Source organism: Podarcis pityusensis (genome assembly GCF_964106645.2).
Source record: "Podarcis pityusensis genome assembly, chromosome: 2".
Taxonomy (NCBI): domain Eukaryota; kingdom Metazoa; phylum Chordata; class Lepidosauria; order Squamata; family Lacertidae; genus Podarcis; species Podarcis pityusensis.
Genome location: NC_138029.1, coordinates 72,286,867 through 72,308,839, shown reverse-complemented (window position 1 = coordinate 72,308,839; position 21,973 = coordinate 72,286,867). Strand labels below are relative to the sequence as shown.

Sequence of the window (21,973 nt, the reverse complement as noted above, 5' to 3'; positions counted from 1 at the left end):
CTTCAGGATGAATTGTGCAAATTGTAGGCAGTGGCTCAGCAATCAGTCTGTGGAGAGCAGCAGCAAAGTACACACAGTTGCTGATAAATGCTGTGTGGTCCCAGCGGGATTCCAGTTAGAAGACTTCCCTGTATTTGTCATTGCTGGTGGCAAACTTCAAATGTCGAGAGAGTTTAATTTGTATGTTGTTTAGGAAGCGACTTTGCTGTTGACTAGATAATTACAATATCAACATAATTATATAGCCAATTTTGTACATAACAAATGAAATATTGTTCAGGCAAGCACCGTCTGGTAATTGAATCAGCACTTAGAAGAGCTCTTCCTTTGTGCAGCAAACAGGCATGTGACCACATCTCCTCTATTAAAAGGAGTAGCCCTTTATGAGTTGCAGCTCATAATTTTATCAGGACTCCACGTAACAGAGGGGAGACATGTTCAGAATCCACCAATCAGGTGATAAATACCCAAGAATGTAATAATGGACCCATCCCTATGTCAGAAATGCTTTGAGGCATATATCATTAACTACACGAGAGGCATAGCTGGTGATTAAAGTTTATAGTATGATAAATAAATTTGGGGGGTGGGGCTGCTAGATTTCACTGTAAAACATATTAAAATCAATGTGGCCATAGCAGACAGGATAAATTGATATCTTGCTTTCTGTAGCTACCTCTACAGTTTCTCTGTGCTTAGTACCTAAGACACAACTGATGCTAATTAGATGGTTAGTAGCAGTTGTCCTCTTGTCAGGTAATAGATTGGCAAAGCTAAATTTCCTCCTCTCCTTCAATTGGTTCATTTAGAAGCCTTGACCTCTTGGGCTTTTAATTATTGCTCTGGGTGTCTCAAAAATGCGCACACCCTAGGTTATTAATGTGAATCTGGGTGTCTTGCCCACACCAGACGCTAATGCAAATAAAAAAGAGGCATTCAACCGTTTCAGTAAATGATTATCTTGCTTCTCAAGTCTGGATGCAATCTTCTCTGTAAACCAGTTTTGTCAGCTTGTTTTCTTATGGTTCTGTGTGCACTAGTAGATCAGTCATTAAAGGATCCAATTTTTTGTCTGTGTGTTTGCATGTGTGTCTCCAGATCAAGCACCTGTGATCATCAGACTTAGCTTAAAAATGCATCATTATCCAGTCATTGTGATAGGTCAGCACAATATGGCAGTCTGAATGCCTGTTGGATTTCTGTGATTCTCTGCTGATAGGAGCAATTGCATTTATTATCATTGGCAAAATCATAGTGAAGAAGTATACTGGGTGCAAGAGTATGAAGAAGGGTTCTTAATGCAGAGCAGAAAACGGTGCCTGGCGGTTGCAGAAAACTGAACAGTAATAATGCTATGTGCTTTTCAAAAGAAGCTGTAAATACAGTACAGTGTAAAACTGATTTTTATAGTTTATTTTCAAATAGCTTTTCCTGTGTTAATTTCAATTGTAATGATTTGGTGAATGATTCTGAAAAATGGGAAGGCGACATAACATTTACATGAGCAAATTATGTGGGAGTTAAGAATATTACTTCTCTAGAAAGAAGCTTCCATGCTTCTTGTTCCTTCTTCACTCCAGTTTCTTTCCTGAGTATGACTCAGACATTCAGCTGCTGAGACTGTGTGGTTGTCTAACACAGTAATATGACAACAGTGTTCAGGTGGGAAATTACTTGCTTGAAAGTGCCCCCCCCCCCCCCCCGATTTTATACCACAACAGAATGTGTATGGCTTTTTCATACAGAGGCGTTTTCAATCAAATGTGAGAAAACCGTACCATTTAAGGATCCAAAATTTGGATTTGCCCTCAGTTTGAATGGTAGAGGAAGGCAAATAAGCCTCAAGGTTAATGCTCAATGTGAACATAACTTTAGGGAAGTAATTTTTAAAAACACTTTTTACCTTTGTCATATATCATTTTTATTAGTAACAGCATCAGTGGCCCCGCCCCCTTTAAATAACGTTGTTGCCATAGGGAGATAATGGTAATGGATGTAAAGGGAAGCTTAACTCCTATGTGTTTAGGGCTGGAATTCTGTGCACTCCTTCTTGAGATGAACAGCCTTGATAAACTCAATAGGATTTACTTCAGAGTAAAAATGCATAGAATTGGGATTGTAAACACGAGCTGACTTTGAGCATATAGCTCCTTAATTGAAACTATAAATAACACATCTTGTCTGGGGGAGGCACTTCAGTCTGTGGGCCTATGTTCCTCAGGCCATGGATTTGCTTGGTGAGTGATAAGATGCATTATAAATCTGAACACAAGATAAATTTAAATCTGCAATGGTTGGAATCTGGTGTCGTTTAGTTACAAATGCAGAAACATTTCAGCTTGCCAGGTGGAATGATCCCCTCCCTGTGCTGTCCCAGGGTTCTCCTGGCCTCCCCAGAGCCAATGTGGGGAAACGGGGGGGGGGGGGGATTGTACAAGAACCCTGATAGGGTTCATTAGGTATGATTCCTACCAATGTGCTATTGAATGAATCTGTTCCATATCTACATGTGTACGTGATTTCTAATGTTCATTCATCAGCCAGTCATCTCTTACAGCCAGTTAGAAAAGAATAATAAAAACCTACAGGAACTCAACATCAATTTGTTCTCATGGTTTGAACAGCTTCTCTGTGCTTCATCACAGATTAGTACTAGTGAACAAACTAGTGGAGTGGGAAGGAAAATCAAGAAGGAAAGCATTCTCCAATAACACCATTCCCTGTGTTTGGGGTTGTAGGCCTTGTCTTGCAGACATTTCAATAAAGCTTTCCTGCAACTGTTTTCTGTCCTCTTCTGGTTTGGGGCAGGCATCTTTTGGTGGTACAGTAAATATTTTAATGAAGCGTGGTCTTTAAAAGCCTTTTGTCCTATGTGTTTCAAAACCAGTTGAGTATGGTGAAGAGTTAGCTTTTCCACTGGACTCATATTGCAACTGCCTTACCCCTGGTTCTGCTATTCTTGTTTCTGTCACTTGTTTCCTGGGGGAAAAGCACAACTGATATTAACAGCTTCCTCAAAAGATCAGACCAACGAGTTCCAGAATGTAATGGTTGTCTGAAATGGGGAATAGGAGAACGGTGACCTTATGGGTCACTTTGACTTGTGCTCAGCTGGTTTTTATTAGGGGGTTGTTTTCCTATGTTGTACAAAACCTACTGATTTGTGGGCACCCTCAGGTTTCTGTCATTCTCTCTGTTCAGAAATGACAAGTTCACTGTTCATTTGTGTTGGCTGTATCTTCTTGTTCTTTCATTTTGATTATCTTCCTGCTTGGCCACCCATGAATGAGCATGTGACACTTAGCACCTGGAAACGGACCAGGCCGTCTTAGCTGACCAGGCTCCAGGGCTTCTATTTGTGCTCTGCTTGGATGGAACCGGACGGTCATTTGTGGAATGCTGTTGCTTGCAAATTCCTGTGATTGAATAAGTTTCATGCATGGTCATTCCTCTCACTGGAAGAACTGCTAGCTTGGTGAGAAGATACAGTTTGCCTGAAGGCTGATTTATAATAATCAAGGGTGGAAAGCAACATCCTTGGGGAAGCAACTTCTATAACATACCTGTTTTCTAGCAAATGCTAGCAAATTAATGTCACAGCCACCTTTGTAGTTCTGAAGCTTCACATCCTTAATCTGGCAAATGTCATAATAAGAAACAAAACATGACAGATTGAGTCCAAATGAAACAACTTTGATCTTTTCGTTGGAAATGTTAGGAAGTTTGCTCGCTTTTCTTTTCCTGCAACAGGCATTGCATAGACTGGCCTTCCCTAAGATGGAGGCCTCCAGCTCCTTTGCGCTTCAACTCCCATCAGTCCCAGCCAGCATAGCTGGTGATTGTAGTGCAAAAACATCTGGAGGGCACCAGGTTGGGGAAGGCTAGTGTCAGCCAAGGCCTGCAAGTTAATAGTGGTCAGCTTCCTTTGGGAACAGTGGGCAGCCAAGTCCACTGGGATTCCTCTCTTCTCCTCCTGTCATGTGTCCTCTGCACCATCTGCTCTGGAATGTTGGGGGAAATCCTTAGTACATTTTGGAGAATGCAGGAAGAGGAGAAGGGGAGAAGGTCCTCTGCACAAGGAGGAATTCTTCTGCTGATGGGAATGATCTGCTTTAAAGCTATATTGAATACAACCCAGTGTCTCCCTCCCACAAGCACAGTATATATATTACCATTTTGTTTTTGTGTTAGACACTATTCTCTCCTGTTTCGCTTTAAGCTGTTAAATTTTTTGTTTTACAAAAAACAAATTTTTGTTTTGTTTTAATTGTTCTTAATACGTTTTTAAAAAATGTTGTATTATTTTTTTCATTTATGAGCCACTTTGGGCACAATTTTGTGGTAAAGTGGCATACAAATAAGCTGGCAGCGACTTTTCCACCCACAAAATGGCGTGCAGAGTGGCTCGCAGTATATAAAATGAAGGGCAAGAATAACAGTTTTTAAAAAACAACACATGTTGGAAGCAGCCCCACTCCTTGTACCAGTCCGTTTGACAGCAGGATGCCTGTGGGAGCATCTGGTGACCTTTGGCCTTGGTAGGGGTGAGGAGATTGCCGCTGGGGTGTCTAACCAAGATTAGAGACAATTGCTGTTCTTGAAAGGACTGGAGCAGCTGTGGTTCTGTGCTGGCCCCACTAGCAAGCCAGCTGGCTTGATCTTCAGAGCTGACACAGTGTGGTGGATAGTGTCTGCAGCATGTCCTCTGCTCATTATTTTGTATTGTGACAGGCACCAGTTCTACCCATAGATGCTGCCTGGGGAAGAGAGCACGGGTTCTCGCAAGCCAGCTCTTCATTTATTAAATGTAGTGTTGTTGTTTTAGTGCTTGCTGCCTGAGAGACAGCTCTTGGTGCCCTCCGCCCCCACCCACCCTGACCAGGAGAGAGTGACCGCAGGAAATCCTCTGATGTTTATTCCTATGCATAAGTATCACGACACTCACTTACTTGCAATAACAGGTGAAAGCATGGGAAGCTCTTGTTTTCTAAGGTAAAAGCATGCTATGAATGACAGTTTCCTGCATTTGGTATTGGTTTGTTTCCTAGGCTTGCCAAAATCTTTCCACTTCTGTGCAGCTAGGTCATCCATTCCACTGGACAGGTCTAGGCAATAATGAGCATAAATTATTTGGGGAGCTGTCATCACAGGCCTTGCTGTCCCAAGGAGGAACAACTCCTCTCCTTAGTGAATAACCTTCCTGAGTTTAAAGAGCACCGTATTTTTTGCTCTATAAGATGCACCAGACCACAAGACGCACCTAGTTTTTGGAGGAGGAAAACAAGAAAAAAAATATTCTGAATCTAAGAAGCCAGAACAGCAGGAGGGATCGCTGCACAGTGAAAGCAACAATCCCTCTTGCTGTTCTGGCTTCTGGGATAGCTGCGCAGCCTGCATTCGCTCCATAAGACGCACACAGATTTCCCCTTTTTAGGAGGGAAAAAGTGAGTCTTATGGAGCAAAAAATACGGTATTTTTCCCTCTCCAGATCACTGCAGAGTTGGCTCTTGAAGACCTTGTCAGCCTCTGAATAGCATGCTCAGATGCTTCTTACAGCTTGGGTGGCCAGGAAGACCCAAGCCAAGAATAAGAACATATGAGTTCCTCTTTTCAAAAAGTCAAGAGATGGCCCCTTTTCATTGGTAGGCATAAATTACATGGCTGAGGGGAATGAATGACCTCACATCCTCTCTTCCACAAGAATCCCTTGGTGTTGGGATGATGCGTAAATTGGATCATGTTGGGGAAAGCCATGCATATTTCAAATTCAGTGAGGTTACTGATGTTCACAGTAGCCCAGGGAGGAACTAGTTTAACATGCATGCCTTCCCCAAAGGGGTGTGTCAGATAATACTGCTCTGGCAGAGAACCTTCAGTTACCAGCTGTTGGTGCTCATGTGCATTAGTGTTATTGGGAAATGGACTAAACTAACACACCTTTTCCTACCAACAACAGGTTTTGAGCACAGCCAAGTGGGATGATCTAATTTGACAGTTTTGAACCCATTGCAAACAGTGACCATATGTTTGATAATAATAATAATGTCCAGAATAAACTGCTTTGTATCAAAAAACAGAAATTTGGAGATTGCAAATAAGGAATCATAATTAGTTTTGACACTTGAATCAACTCACAGAGTTCAACTTATTTTAAAAGAAGAATTTGAGGAATTCTTCAATTTACCCTCACCACCTCTTCCCAGTTCATTATCTATCCGGCCCGTGTTTTCATCTCTGCAAAGCAAGGGTTAATCTGAAGCATAAATCCCCCTATTTTCTCTTGTGTCTCTGGGCTGTGTATAGCCAGGCTGCAGCTACTGAGGTTGTCTAAAAGCTTTCTGTTTAATGTTGAGTTCTCATGTGCTGGGCTTTCAGCTCTAAGCCTATTTCCATGGCTGAATGTTAACCCCCAGGGAACAATGCACACTGTGTCGTTGTGCGCTGGTCCTTGTCGCCGCATGTGCTTGTGGGTGCTGGAACGAATTGTCTTCAACAATCCGATTTGTTTGGGGGTTTGGCTGGCAATTGTAAGCGACTGAATACAAGCAGCATGACTTGCTCATAGACCGAAAGCTGGACATTTTTACACTGTTGGCAAGTGGGAATTCTGGTTCAACTTTATGCTTCGTGTTGCAAAATGGTACCATGAAATATTTGGAAAGTTGTGCTTGTTGAAGTTGAAATTTGTCACTAGGCTGCCAAAGCATTTCCTCCCTCAAGTTTAGAAGTAATTAACTGCAACCTGACCAGCTGGATTACTTCCCTGTCTGAGGGGCTGGGATTGAGAGATCTTGTGAAGCTTCTGAACAGCTGTGCCATTGCAAACAGCAGCTTGCAGATCTGAGCTTGTTAGTGAACGTGTTAATAGGATGCACAGTAAGAAGATCCCTCCTGCTAATAGTGAGGCTTAACTGCGGCAGAGAGTGACCCCCCACAGAGCTTTAACGATCCTTACATAATATATGATTGTGTGGATGGATCTTAGTGAAGAAACCTTACCTGCTTTCCCAGATTTTCTTCTCTGAAGGCATCTAAGAATTTTATAGTTGCGCAGGCTACATGGTACAGAACAGCGGGTAATTGGCCCAGCTCTTTTCCAGTCATCTTGTGGCATTCTGCTGTACGGGACCAATTTCTAGAATATTTGCATACCTTCCTGTTGTCAGAAATGTAATTACTGTGGGCATCAGTCCATGTCTGCATTGATGCCTTTTTAAAAAATGTGTGTGTGTGTGTGTGTATCATGGGGGACTTCGTCAAAAGCCTTACTGAAAGTACGCTTTGATAGTGTACTTTTATACATACCTACTCAGAAGTAAGACCCATTGAGTTTAATGGGATTTACTCCCACCTGTATATAGGATTGCAGCATAAGCGGCATGCATGAATTCACAGCCCCTATGAAAGAGTACTTGCAGCTGATCATGCATCAATCACCATCTTGTCATGTGACTACCTCATTAAGAGTTCCTTTTTGTCCCTAAGGCATTGAGTGTTGCTCACACTGTCTGTGCTAAGTGTACGTTGATACACCAGTCCCTAAAGTTGTGAGCCCTTATTATAAAAACTTTTCACCTTCTGACCTCTGACCCCTTATGGTTGGATTGAAGTTAAGATCACATTCCTTTCTCCACTTCCATAAGGGCTTAGCATTTTTTTTATGAGAAATAGAGATGAGAATGCAAATATTCAGGCCTGATCATAAAAACTATTAGTTTGAAAGCAGCTGGCCAAAACCTTTGTGCCAGATGGGATGTCACTTTTGTACAGGGTGCAGATTTGTGACCTTTCTCCCTCTTGGATGAGAAATGGAATTGCTAATAGATATATTTTAGAAATGGTTACGTATGGACAAAGCAAATCCCTTGAGCTTCTACATTCTCTTCTCAGACTTACATAGGCATGTGGCATTTCCATTTGTGATATTTTTCTCTGCATCAGTAACCACTAGATTTCATAAAAGTCGGGATCCTGGAAAAATGGTTTTGCATTGCTAGAAAGAGCATTTTGTTACATTTCTTAATGGAGGACTGTTTTCTTAAAAGCTTTGTGCCTGTTTAATGCAGCTCTACAAATACCAGTAATTCTTTACTAGCCTACAAAAGTACTCACTAGCTGGTCTGCCCACAGGTTGCTGCTTTTTGCTACGCTGGGGACCTAAAGGGATTAACAACAACAACACATCTTATTTCTTTCCTGTAAAACAACTTTTCTTCCTGATTACTTGGAAGTGATTTGTAACTTGCCACTAGGTGCAGTGGTTCGGGTGTTGGACCAAGACTTGGGAGAACAGGGTTCAAACCCGCACACAGGCATGAAGCTAGTCACTGTCTTTTCTCAGCCTAGCCTACCTCACGGGGTTGTTGTGGGGATAAAATGAGGAGGGCGGAAACCGTGTACGCCACCCTGGAGGAAAAAGGTGGGATATAAATGGAATCAATAACGTAAATCAATAAAATGCTTACAAGCCTGTATCTAATCTTTCATGGGCCATCTATATTTCTTAGAATTGCAGTTTATCTTGCTACTTCTGCTTTCTCTTATGTATTAAATCTTCTGGCTCTCAAGGAATGTGGCTTCAAGCCAGATGGCATGAAACCTACCTGACGCTGCTGAAAGCAAATCTGTGCTGCTGTCTCTTTCTGTTTTTCTAGGGGTGGAGGAAACTATAGCACTGCCTATTCCCCCCCCCCCCCCGGAGCAGTGCACAGCATTGTATTTTAATAGGAGCCTATGAGGTAATTCAAGTAGAATGGTTGTTTGCTAGCCGCCACCAGGCTCTGCTGCCTGCACCAAAGCCAAAGCAGCTCTGTGCAGCACCTGCAGCCCTACCTGATGGCTGAGCCTCAGATTTCTGCAGCCTTTGGCGTTGTTGATTATGAGATATTGATACCACGGTGAAGAATCTGGCAGGCATCTACAGAACGGCTCTTGGGTGCCTGCGTGAACTTGGCAGGAATACAAATATTTATCATCTCCCCAGAGACTTTCTCTATCAGTCTCGTGAAGTTTCACACTATTTGGCGTACGTGTGGTCACTGGAAAATCTCCCGAGGAGACAGGATGCACAGTACCACACATAGCTCTCTACTTTTCATCTGTTTTAAGTCCTTTAGTCTTGGTTGTTACTCAGGGTTTAGCCAAGGTGAGGACTGGCTGGATCAATTTTTTAAAAATCAGATCTGCTGATTAAGACTAATGTAGCTTATAGTCACCAGATCTATGGGATTAGGGATTTCCACTGTTGAAATCCATCCTCTCTGATGTGCAGTGTGTAATGCATTTTGTATTTCAGAAATGGATGTGGTGTTCACTTTGTGCAGTAAGTCCAGGAAACTACCTTGGCATTCTTGGTGGCTGTCTCTCATAGTGGATCTCCTGTCCTGAAACTGTGTGCTTTTCTATTTCCCCTTTTTTGGAGCTCCGTAAAATAGTGGAAGCAGGACTAAGGGAATGGCATTTCGCTGTAGGCATTGCACCACTCCTGTCTTGTGCAAATTTATTTCACTCCACTCCCACCCCCCCCCCTTGGGTTTGGCAACCATGTGACCATTGTGAACCCTAACTGAAACCAATCCAGGTAACTCTCCTAAAGTAAGTGGAAAGCCTCGGTTTAAAACTAGGTTCTCAGAAGAAGCCTGCCAGGGCTGGCAATTATCAGACCTAATGTTGAATCTGAGTTCAGGAGGCTGGGGGAGGGGGGGTTATACACTTGAATGCCAGAGTCAAAGGCCTGTATCTTACAAGTTTTCTTTATTTTCTACAGGTGCAGGAGAGTCTGGGAAGAGCACAATCGTAAAACAGATGAAGTAAGCATTCTTCTTTGTTCAAATATTGTAGGAGTTCTCATTGATATATTCACCGCTTTGTTGTGGTGGTATTTCAGTGGCTGCTTCCTGCATTCTTAAACCTTAAAGGAATGATAAGTGTCATAATTAGCTGGTGGCCAACTGTAGCTTTGCACCATGGATGAGAAACCTGCGACTCTCCAGATGAGGCTACAGCTCCCATCATTCTTGACTAGTGACCATGTTGACTGTGGGCTGATGGGAGTTGTAATTGAACAACATCTGGAAGGTCACAGGTTCCCCATTCCTGTGTATACACCAACCCACCCACCAGAATAGACACAGATTTTTGCTATGCATACATAATACTATTTACTACTTTCTTTCCATGTTCCATAATTCCATGTTGGAATTATGTTTTGCCTGTCTTATTTTTCTATAGAACAGAGAGAGCGAAGAGCCACTCTTAAAAATCAGTAGCAGCTACAAATGTGATCTTTAATTGTACAGTATTGTTGTTGTTGTTGCTGTTGTTAAATATTTATACCCCACCTTTTTCCTTGACGGGTCAATGCAACCTACAAATAAAAACAAGAGCCACTAAAACATAGAAAAAACAAACAATTATATATGAAAATAATTAAAACTATATACATGTATACAGTCTGTTGAAAACATACAAACATTACAATAAAAACAGCACCAGCCCTTTAATTAAAAGCAGTCATTTCCCAAAAGCCTGTTGGAACAAGAAGGTGGTAGAAGGACACTTTTAGTAGCAGCAGCAGCAGTACAGAATCCTCGTTGCATTTCCATTCAGCCTTTACCAGCTTTCCATCGTGGCACTTATTCTCCATAAGATCAGGAGGTGAGAAAACAAAATGTACTTGCTGCCGTTTACAACTCAGTTGCTGTTTAGATTGTGCCTAATTTTGGATATGTGGCACAAACTCCTCAACCTGCTGTATTTTGAGAAATATGTGAACTTTTCAAAGTGAAAATGTAAATCTCCTGGTAGTTGAAGGGCAAGCTGCCTTTTAATATTTCAAGGAGATGAAGATATTTTAAAAATGCATGTACCCACATATCTGAATGCCTCCTCCCACATTGACTTGTCTGGGTGTTAAGATCTGCTGGGGAGACCCCTGTTGACAGTGGAGAGGCAGCCGACATAGAGAGCTTTGAATTCTTCCCCCTACTGACTTATCCTATAAACCCGGATCCCAGTTGGAACAGTTTCAGCAAGTAGGAAACTGAAGCATTAAGCCAAGGGAAAGATTAGCCTTTCAGCCAACTCTCAGGGTGTTCTTGGGCATTGTCTAAAACCTTTCTCTGGCTGCGGAAAGAATAATTATTCTTTTGGCTGTCCATATAGATTAGCAAGAGACAACCCCTAATTTAAACACACACACCCTCCTCACTGTATATATATCATGCCAGCATATTGGGTCTTTGGCCTTTAGCAGTTACTGGAATTTCAAAAAGATAAACATTCATTTACAATGAACATTTTAATTTATATTTTCTGCTTCTGTTGGTCGTGGCTGGCAGAGGAATGAGACTAAGTCTATTAAGCTGGCCTCCTGTCATGGAATTGCGCTCAGCGTAGAGCAAGATGAGCTGAGAAGTTGTCTTTTCTGTCGCGCTGGGTTTTGCTGGTTTGAAGCATTTCTATGATGCTCGTCACAGCAGTATCCTAGAGCTGAGCCGGGCCGGTTGCAACTGGCCCCATTTCCCCGAGTAGATTCAGGCTTTGAACAATGTGGCCAGTTAGAAACTTTCTCTTTCACGCTGATTGAATTGAATTGTTGCCTCTGGCTAAATCGACAAGCAGATGGTCTATTTCTCAGCTGGTGTGCCTTTCAGAGCCTTCCTAGCAGCAGTGCAGCTACAGCAGACCACAAGTCAATTTCAGCTCTGCTATTAGGAAAATAGCCCAGGGAGGCAAAAGCTTGATCTCAATCTGCTGCTATTGTGAAGCTTGGGTTCCTAGCCTGGACTTGTGTGATTGCCATAGTTGATTGTTTTCTGGCTGAGAGAGAGCTGCTCTCTTGTTGTTGTTGCTGCTCACAGCTGTATTCCCATATTTCAGTTAGTTGTGTCCAGGGCAGCTGGACAGCAGCAATAAATACCAAAATAATCAAATTCAGTAATAAAAAGCAATAAATTTAAAGTGATAAAAAGCAATAAATATAAATATAAATATAAATAACACAGCAAAGGAGTAGATGAAATACTAATAAAACAATACAAATGGTGGTAGAAACAATATGCCAGAAAGAAAGAAAAATATTTATCTCACATGGTTAAGGCCTGTCTGAACATACTACTGTGAAAAGCCATCAATGGAGGGGCAAGGCAGACATGTCTAGGGAGTGCATTTCACAATCTGGGAGCAGCCACGGAAAATGCCCCCCCATCCCCATGAAGCGATACTCAGAAATTGGCTGGCACATGTGGGTTTTTTGTAAGGTATTTACTATTGAGCAGACATTCCTTCAGTTATCCTGTTCCTAAGCTTAGAGCTATTTAGGTCATAAACAGCAATTTTAGTTGTGTGTGGAAATGAACCAGAAACTAGTGTAGCTGTTTTAAGAAGGAAATTACACAATCTGGTTAACTGTCTGGCTTCCGCATTCTCCACCAGCAGAAGTTTCTGGACACTTCAGAGGCAGTTCGCTCTCTGGATGGTTAGTGTGGGTGTGGTAAGCAAGAGCCATTATCACAGTTCAGGGGGCAGTTTCCAGCCAAGGAAAAGCATTCGAGGAGGTTTGGAGCAGGGCCAATGAGAGGTGTTGCCTGCAGACATGTCCTGCAAAGCGTCCTCTGAGACTCAGGACACTTCTCCTGAGCCTGGGGTTCCCAACCCCTAACTTAACAGTGTAGTTGTCTCTATGCTACTATTAGTAGTACTTGATTGGAAGCCACCCAGAGTGGCTGGGGAAACTCAGCCAGATGGGCGGGGTATAAATAATAAATTATTATTAAATTATTATAGTGAGCCATTTCAGATAACCTGCTTGCATTATTTTATCATCACTGCCCTCTCCCACAAATAGGGGGAAGTAACCCCCAGAACCCACCCAGACACTTCTACAAATTGAAGGCAAAGCAAGTTTCTGAAATGGGTTGAGTTGGGAATTTGTCACGTAAGGGGAATGTGTCCTTCGGCATATTCTGAATTTAACTGAATTTTTCCTTCTCACCACTTGCTCTTATGCTGTAGTATTGTCGCATGGGGCACCCACTGCTAGTGACTTCTCTTAGCACAAATATTTTATGAGAAGGAATGCAGCAAAAATTTGAAATCCATTGCAGGCCTCTTGCATTTGACATGCTCACATTTTGGATCGTTCTCTGTTCTCTTCTTTTCCAGGATTATCCATGAGGATGGATACTCAGAAGAGGAGTGCCGACAGTACAAAGCAGTGGTTTACAGCAACACCATTCAGTCCATAATGGCTATCATCAAAGCGATGGGGAACCTGCAGATCGACTTTGGAGACCCTGCCAGAGCAGTGAGTTTCCTTCCCTCCCTTCCTTGTTGCTAACTGGCTCTCTCTAATCATATTAGTAGACCTCAAAATCCTTCCTGACATCTTCACCCAGTACTAAATTTGAAAATTGTGCTTGTTCCCTTCAAATGGGGCATCCCAGGGGTCCTGAGGTATGAGGCATTCGTCCCCATCATCCCTCCCCTCTGTCTTTTTTAAAAAAAAAATAAATCAGAGAATTAGTCAGAAGACACTGTGCATACACGAGTTGACTGCTTCATTTGTGTTGCAGAATTTGACTTTTCATGCCCAGACATAGAACTTGGGTGACTTTGATGCAAAGTCCTCTGACAGTGTGCCAACACTTTGTTAAGTTGTTAACGTCTTGACTGAAGCATATTGGTTAAAATGAAAATGTAGTCGTGTTCGTCTGTTGCAGCAAGAGCAACAAAGAGTCTTGTGGCACCTTCTAACTCGTTTATTAAGGCTTTTGTGGGTTAGACACCACTTCATCAGATGCACGAATTGTCTTATCCTGAGTTCAGGTATACGGACACATAGTTATGCTCCACCCACCACCACCACCCTTCAAACTTTAGATAATATTTCGTGCATCTCATGAAGCTGAAGCTGGTCCACAAAAAAGCTTGTGCCATAATTAACTCATTCATCTTTAAAATGCGACAATACTCTGTTGTTTTTCGCATTTGATTGGGTTCATCTGTCTGTGCTGTCAGAATGGCTCAAGTCAGCAGAGCTACAACAGAAACAATGCTGTTAATCAGCAGAAGGGGAAATGTAGCGAGTGTGGACATCTCATAAATAACTATAGATTACAGATCAGAATGGTGGAAAGCTAAAGTGAGCTTGTAACAACAGGCTGTTGGTCATCACCTCAATCCAGGCAAACTCACATTGGATGCCCTTTTGCATTTATCTTTGTACACGGACCACTTAGTCAGTCTAAAAGCAGCGAAGGGCAGCAACGTAGCTCTTTGTGGTTCTGGACAACTTCCTAAGTATTAATCATAATGTACACAAACAGAAAGCTGTTCATTGTCTGAATTCTGTTTTTTGCTCTCCCAAGCAATTCCCCACAGAATCCCCCAGGATAAGAAATGTCCATAAACAATATGGAGGAAGGATGTGATGACACATCCTTTGAAAGGGGTGTGTGCGCGCACATGATGTAATGTTGCAATTTTTAAAAGGTTATAGCAGTTTGCAACCGACCTGTAACCTAAGCAACTGAGTGGAGCCATGAGCAGCAGAGGGGAGGGGTGGATTTGCAGTGTGTTGACTGGAGTAGATGAAAGGAGAGGCCTTGGAATAGGGCTTTGCTGTATATGCAGCTGAACGTTTGTGAGAGGCTGCTGCTGAAAGGGCAGCTCTTTTAGCAATCTGTATATAAGGAGCCTTGAGAATCGGCTTGAATTCCTCTCCACAGTCGTTCTCAGGTCCAAAATGGTCGCAAGACTCTACTGCTCTAGTGTTTCTTTTGAGTATGAAATGTTATGTTCTCTCTCACCCCACCCCACCAAAAAAACCCTGTGGAATCTTGTCACAGTGGAAAACTGTATCTCAGCTCTTCATCAGTAGCTGCCTGAGCAGTTTGGATTAAGACTTGCATGTACAGGGAGAAAAGTAAGCCAAATATTTTAATTGCACACTGCTTGTTTTTTAAAAAAATTACAACATCTTCAGAGTTTTTGCAAACCTGCTAAGAGGAGCCAGATTTATGCCCATCCAAAAGTGCTTCTGGCTGTTCACTATCAGCATAAGTGGCATCTGTTTACATAAAATGGAACATACTGTTTGGTTCCTGCTATTCAATGAGGAAGAGCCATTCTGTCCCAGGGTTATTATATACTTCGACCAAAAGATGTATTGCATTCAGAGTGACATATATTTTGCAGATGGCATCTGCCTTTTTTTATTATTATTTAGCCCAAATCTGATATGACCCTGGCATCCCGCTGCCCTATCCCCTTTCCCAATGTACATCCATGACAAATCATGACAGTTGAGAGTGACTTCCAGTTGCAAATGTGGGCTAGGTCTGAGTTTGAAAGAAAGGAAAATTAAACTTTGAGGGGAACTTTCACCACTAAGTTTAAAAATGGGAAGAAGGCTGAAGGCGTAGGTTTGAGATGTTGCAACTAGGGGTACCAGCTTGACTGATGGCTGCCAATCAGGGACTGATCCAGACATTTGAGAAAAGCAAAACATTATGGCGGAGGATGGAAATCTCCTGAACTGGTGCGGGGCTGTTGGTGATAGTGGGGTGGGTGAAGTGAGCCATTAGTGTTGCTGCTATGAAGGTTGATGAACCCAGAATTTAAGTGTCAGTATAAAAGCTAGAAGTATAGAAAGGATACTTGGAGTAGGCAAAGGGATTAGCCAGTGTGGTTTAGTGGTTAGAGTTGGACTAGGACCTGGGAGACCAGGGTTAAAATCACCATTTGGCCATGAAGCTCACTGAGTGACCTTGGGTCAGTCATAGATTCATAGATTCATCCCCTTAATAGGAAGGGGACCTTATGGGTCATCTAGTCCAACCCCCTGCAGTGCAGGAATCTCAGCTAAGTCTAATCTGCAGGGGTGTTGTGGGGATTAAATGAGGGAGGGGAGAACACTACTTTGAGCTCCTTAGATAAAAGGTGGATATAAATGCAATAATAAAACCAAAACTTTAGCAAAGAGAAAAGTGGGAGAAAATGCAGTACTTTTTTCTCTAGGTCAATGCTATCTAGCTGCAGAAACTGGCTGGTGCCAGATTGAATTTGTTAGAGGGTATAACAATGAGTTGTAAGAGAAATAAGGTTGATCTTTTGCCCAGAAACTAATTGGAGTGGATTGCCTTTAATCTATTGGTAGCAAGTTTCTTGTGGTCAATAAGGTGAATGTCCGTAGCAGCTACTTTCTAAAATACTAGAACAACCATGTTTTTTATTATTAGTAAAATGAGCACGTCCATGCCACTAGTCAAATGGAATAAATTTTCACACAGCAGGAAAGTACCTCATATATTCCTTTTCTTCTTTTAAAGAATCATAGAATTGCAGAGTTGGAAGGGACCCCCCACTGCCATGCAGGAATCATGACTAAAATAATAATCCCTGGCAATTGGCCATCCAACCTCTGCTTAAAAACCACCTTCCAAGGCAGTCCATTCCGCTGTTGGAACAACTCTTCCTGTCATAAAATCATTCCTAATATTTAGTTGGAATCTCCTCTATCTTGTAATTTGAATCCATTGGTTTGTGTCCTACCTTCCAGAGCAGGAGAAAACAGCCCTTCAGGTACAGTACTTGAATATGGCTATCAATCCTACCTCACTCTTCTATTCTCCAGACTTATACTCAAGCAAGTCATGTTTATAGAAGAAACCATAGGAAATTGGCTTGTACTGAGCCAGACCACTGGTCCATATAGCACAGTAATGTCTACACTGAATGGCAGTGGCTCTCCAGGATTTCAGAGAGGGTTTTCTCCCAGCCCAGCCTGGAGATGCTGGGGATTAAACATGGAGCCTTCTGTGTGGAAGGTGGATGCTATACCACTGAGCTTTCCCCTTAAGGATAAATTTAAGAGTTTTGGTTCTCTGAGCGACATTCTAGGTTTGACAAAGAGAAACCTATGTGACTGGGGACAGTGTGAGTGGTGCTCCTGGCTCATTATGCATTTTCCACAATGTGCATTTTCTGACCCTCAAAGCAGATGATGTAAAAGTGACCTTTTTACGGGACCAATTTATGGTAGTATAGCAATAGGCAGGATTTGCAGTTTCACATCTCCATCAGGCAGAAGTACCTAATTCACACAACATTCTCTGTTGCAGTCTTCTCCATCCTTTGGTCCCATGTGTTGTTCGGCTTCTGCCCCAAAAATGTTGCAGCTGCCTTCAGTCAAGTCCATATAATAGTGTTGCCATGTTAGAGTCACGGAAGGCCATTCTGTTGCGGTTGGGCATCCTCAGTGTAAGCACGTTCCAACCTCATGGGATTTCGTCATTCATGTTGTTACTCCTACACCAGCAGCTGGATTTTCGTAAGGAGAGGCAGCGCTGGAGTGGGAATCAGCTGCTTGAACAGAGTGTTTGTGGGTGATCCTATCTTCCATTTGTCACCGTTTCAGCATGTAAACAGGCCACAAGGGAGCAATTTTTCAGCAGTGCCACACCTCTACAGAGAGATCTGAATTGGGCTTAGACTCACAATAGTTTAATCATGGATACTTCGTCTTTGTAATTGAATGAGCTGTTTTGACAAGAGAAACATCTTTGAAATTCTTGTTCCTTGTTTCTGCTTTTAACTTTTGATTCTCAGTGTTTCCTGACCATTGCATTAAAGGCATTTAGCACCTTGATGTTTTTGCCAGTTTGTCTTTTCTGTTTTGTGTCTTTGAGAAGGGAAAGTGGATAGCACCAAATAAATTTCGCCTTTCCAGAGTAATCCTGCTCAGGTCCACCCGCTGTCAAGTTACCAGCAAATTCATGCTTCCACTAGGTGTTCCCTAGAGTTTCTGCAACCAAAGATAAGCTGTAATTGTGTTCCTGTATTGACCATCAAATTGTTTACCTGATGTCAGCTTTGTTTAGCGCTGTTAAATCAATAAAGTCTTTAAGCACTGGCTTCTTGCAGAGATGTTGACACATTCAGCACGGGCAACTGCTTTGCACCTAGGGAATGTTTTACTCCATTGCTCAGCACTAAAGCACACCTCCCCTGGGATGACCCTCTTGGGAGGAGTGTGGGAGTGAAATGTGAGCTTCAGTGTGATGCTCTGCAGATGAGCCAAGGAGAGCTCAAGGGCCTCACCACCTGGGTTTTGTTTTCCCCTGCAGGATGATGCCCGTCAGTTGTTTGCACTCTCTTGCACTGCAGAGGAGCAGGGGATCATGCCAGAGGACTTGTCCAACGTGATCAGGAGGCTGTGGTCAGACAACGGAGTCCAGGCCTGTTTTAATCGTTCCCGAGAGTACCAGCTGAATGACTCTGCTGCATAGTGAGTGACTTTTCCTTGGTTATTTTATTTTTGCTGGGGTAAACGTATTCTGAACTTTAAATAGCATTTGAGCAATGCCATTTTGCTCTGTGTGGGGAACCAGTGTGATATAGGGGGCAAGATGTAGCAGACTTGAGTGACCCTCCAAAGCCACTCAGTCAGGGCTAAACTAAATGTGACAATTAACAGGCCTATGTACAGTGGTACCTCTAGATACGAACGGGATCTGTTCCGGAGCCCCGTTCGAATCTGGAAGCAAATGTAACTAGCGACGGCACGTCTGCGCATGCGCACGTCACTTTTCGCCGCTTCTGCGCATGTGTGTGACGTCATTTTGAGCGTCTGCGCATGCGCAAGTGACGAAACCCGGAAGTAATGCGCTCTGTTACTTCCGGGTTGCCATGGAGCGCAACTCGAATGCGCTCAACCCGAAGCGCAGTCAACCCGAGGTATGACTGTATGTCTGTTTTAACTGTGGGCAGTTCTGCAAACATTCTTGCCATAATGGCATTTGTGGTACCTCGTGACGTCATTTTGAGCGTCTGCGCGAGCAGCGAAATCCGGAAGTGACGCGCTCCGTTACTTCCAGGTTGCCGCAGAGCGCAACTCAAACGCACTCAACATGAAGCATATTCAACCCAAGGTATGACTGTATATTGGCTGAACTGCTATTCAAAATGAGCAGTGAGTTAATTATGCCTCCAGGATGTATAGCTCTTTAAAGCATGGTGGTAGCTGTACTTCCAGCTTTTATTTTGTGTGCCATCATATTCCTCTCTGCTTTGGAAAATCCTCCTGCTAGAAGTCCATGTGCATGCATGAAGCTCCCTTCTTAGTATGACAGAAAGCATGGCTGTGCAGGGTGGCTGGCTCATGCATGAGATACCTGGGGGCCTTGTTACAGGGGCAAAGCTCATCCACATAGTTCCTGTGGGATTGTTGAGGTTGTGTGTCAAGAGTTGGAGGCATGCATGCTTTTCCAAGCTGTGGCCTCAGCCTGCAGCTAATGGAGAAAGGGAACATTCCATTGATGAAACAGAGAAAGTGGGTGAATCGTTGGCTCTGTATGGGCCTATTTTATTTTATTTTTTGTTTTCCAGAAATACTGCTGAGCAGTTCAGACTTTTTGATTATTTGTTGCCTTTTTACTCATTTGGAATGTCCCACATCTGCCCGTGGAATAGTTATTTAGATTTCGGCATCAAATGCTGTTTTGTGGCATACGAAAACATAAATATTGTGTCAAAACACAGATGGGCCCGCAGAAACGAGGGATGTTAAAATGAAGAGAGCTATCCAGGCTTTCTGAACAATATATGTTTTCTAAGGGAAGAAAATTATGTTTTGAAATGTGCTTACGCAGCTCATTAACTCTATAATGAGGCGCCTTTGCCAGTCTCGCAGCCATTGTTAAATGTGTCTACAATTCACTTGCTAAGTTAGCTATGAGCAATCCACTGTCTCCACAATATGCTGGTATTGTTGCCAGCAGACCACCATGCTAACAGTTGGAGGCTTCCATCACACATGTATACTTTGAAGGGTTCTTCTGTTCTGGATGTCATGTTTAGTGTGAGCACTAGGAGAAAACTTACTGGCTTTTTAAGTTGAGCCATCTCAGCCAGTAAGGAAAAGTGTCTGTCTTTCCATTTCAATTGATAAAAAAAGAGAGAGAGGAGAGAGGCAGCTGAAACCAGCACACCTGTTCCTTTAACAGTGTGTTGGTTTTTCCTCTCAGTTCAGCTTGCATTTCCCAAACACATGCTGTGGCACTCTGCTTTCTGCTTGTGAATAATGTGGTGCTTTTATCCTAGGTCGTAAAGAAAGCCAAGAGGTCTCTTTTCTTGATGCAGGGTCGAGCAGGTCAACTTGTGTGTTTTTGGAGGGGAGTTTTGCGGAGTCCCTGAGGACCTGCCCTTCAGATAGTCTCTGCTTTCTGCCTAGTAATGCTGTTTAAGGGAGGGCAGTTCAGCAAAGGTCATAGTATTTATCTGTAGACGAGACTTCTGAGTCAAGTTTCTGAAAAGTCAGGTTAGGAGTAGAAAATAGCATGCTTCCCACCCACTCCCAAGCTAGTTTACGAAGCCTGAATGGATCACGCCGTCAGGTAACTCTGTGACCCAAGCCTTTGCCACTACCTGTCCACACCACAGGCATTCTGCACCTGATTGCACTTTAGCCCCAGGCACAACGTGCTTGTTTTAAAGGCCTTTCCAGTGAAGGAAGTTAATTACTTGAGCTTCTGCTCTGCCTTCCTTGGCAAAATGTGTGGTGCTAGAGTGTTGCTCTCTTGCAAAAAATGGACAGGGAACTTGAACTCTTGGTTTTTGTATTTATGCACATGCTTTTTGCTAGCGCGATATTTCCAACTGTATGGCTTTGATTACTATTGACTTGCTGCCTCCCCCCCATTAGATTCTGAACTGTTCTTATAAGAAGATCAGGCAAATTTATGGAAGATAGGTTTGTCAATGGGCATCAGTCGTCATAGCTAAATGGAACGTCCAAGTCCAGGTGCAGTGCTTCAGTTTTAGCTGCCATTAGCATGTAAAGCACATGTGGCCTTAAGAAGAGCCCTGCTAGATCAGACCAAGGGGGCTATCTAATCCAGCATTCTGTTTTGGCCTACCCACAATCAGGGTGCGAAGGCAGCAGCCGTCTCTCTTATTTGTTTCCCAGCCTGCTGTTTCTGTTCCTAGGACTGGGGTGCTGCTACCCTGTCACTTAAGGTCTTGTTTGCTAACAACCTCACTGCTTCTCTCAGTCAACTACCTTGGACTCACAAGAATGATTATTAGAGGGAGGGCCATAGCCCAGTGGGAGAGCATCCGCCTTGCATGCAGAAGGTCCCAGGTTCAGTCCCCAGCATCTCCTGGTAGGGCTTCATGGGAACCCCCGTTTGAAACCCTGGAGAGTCGTTGCCAGTCAGTGTAGTAAATACTAAGCTAGATGGACCAAATATATCTGACTCATTGTAAGGTAGCTTCCTATGCTCTCTGAGCGCCCCATGGCAACATCCGAAGGCCCTGATCCACTAGCCGCTGGATTGCACCCTGCACCTTGCAAAGTCAGGCCCAGGCTGCCGCTGGGCCCAGCACTGGCAGCTGCCACAAGCAGCTTTGGCTCGCCCAGCACTTCCCGTTGCCATCCCACCACTGCACGTACCTGACCTGAGAGTTGTGGATCGCGGGCTGTACTGGTCAAAACGGGAGCCTCAGCAATTGCTCTCTCTCACTGGAAACAAACCAGGACTACTCCAAGAAAATGTATTTGGCAAAAAGGAGTGTTAGGCCCTGATGGGCTGCCCCCTTACATGCTTGTGGTTGGCCAAGTGGATAGCCAGCCAGTCAGGATTTTTTAAAAACCTGCCCCCCCCCCCATTTCATCAGTGGCCCCCTAGCCTCATGTTTTGGCCCCCCATTTACACGATTTTCACCTGTTGCCCCATTGGAATATTCTGGGGCCCCCAGTTGGGAAACACTGGACTCTATGACCCTTGGGGTCCCGTCCAGCTCTACAATCCTATAAAGACAGACTAAAATTGGACACATGGCCCAAGCATTCTAGCCCAACAGCCAACCCAAGAGCATTCTTATTCTTTTTTTAAGTTGCAGTTTGTAAGGTCAAAAAGGGGTGGGGGTTGACTGCCCTGACCTCACAATGGTCAGCTGCTTAGCAAGCGAG

General features: G+C 43.3%; 1 protein-coding gene across 1 annotated transcript in view; it reads left to right on the top strand.

The window, feature by feature from the left end:
• Positions 1 to 21,973, top strand: part of GNAI2 (G protein subunit alpha i2) — a 128,068-nt gene that overhangs the window by 66,738 nt on the left and 39,357 nt on the right. The window contains exons 2-4 of the mRNA XM_080996474.1: positions 9,767 to 9,809; positions 13,165 to 13,306; positions 18,129 to 18,289. Of these exons, the coding sequence (XP_080852600.1) occupies positions 9,767 to 9,809; positions 13,165 to 13,306; positions 18,129 to 18,289 (346 nt within the window). The remainder of the gene's footprint in view (positions 1 to 9,766; positions 9,810 to 13,164; positions 13,307 to 18,128; positions 18,290 to 21,973) is intronic.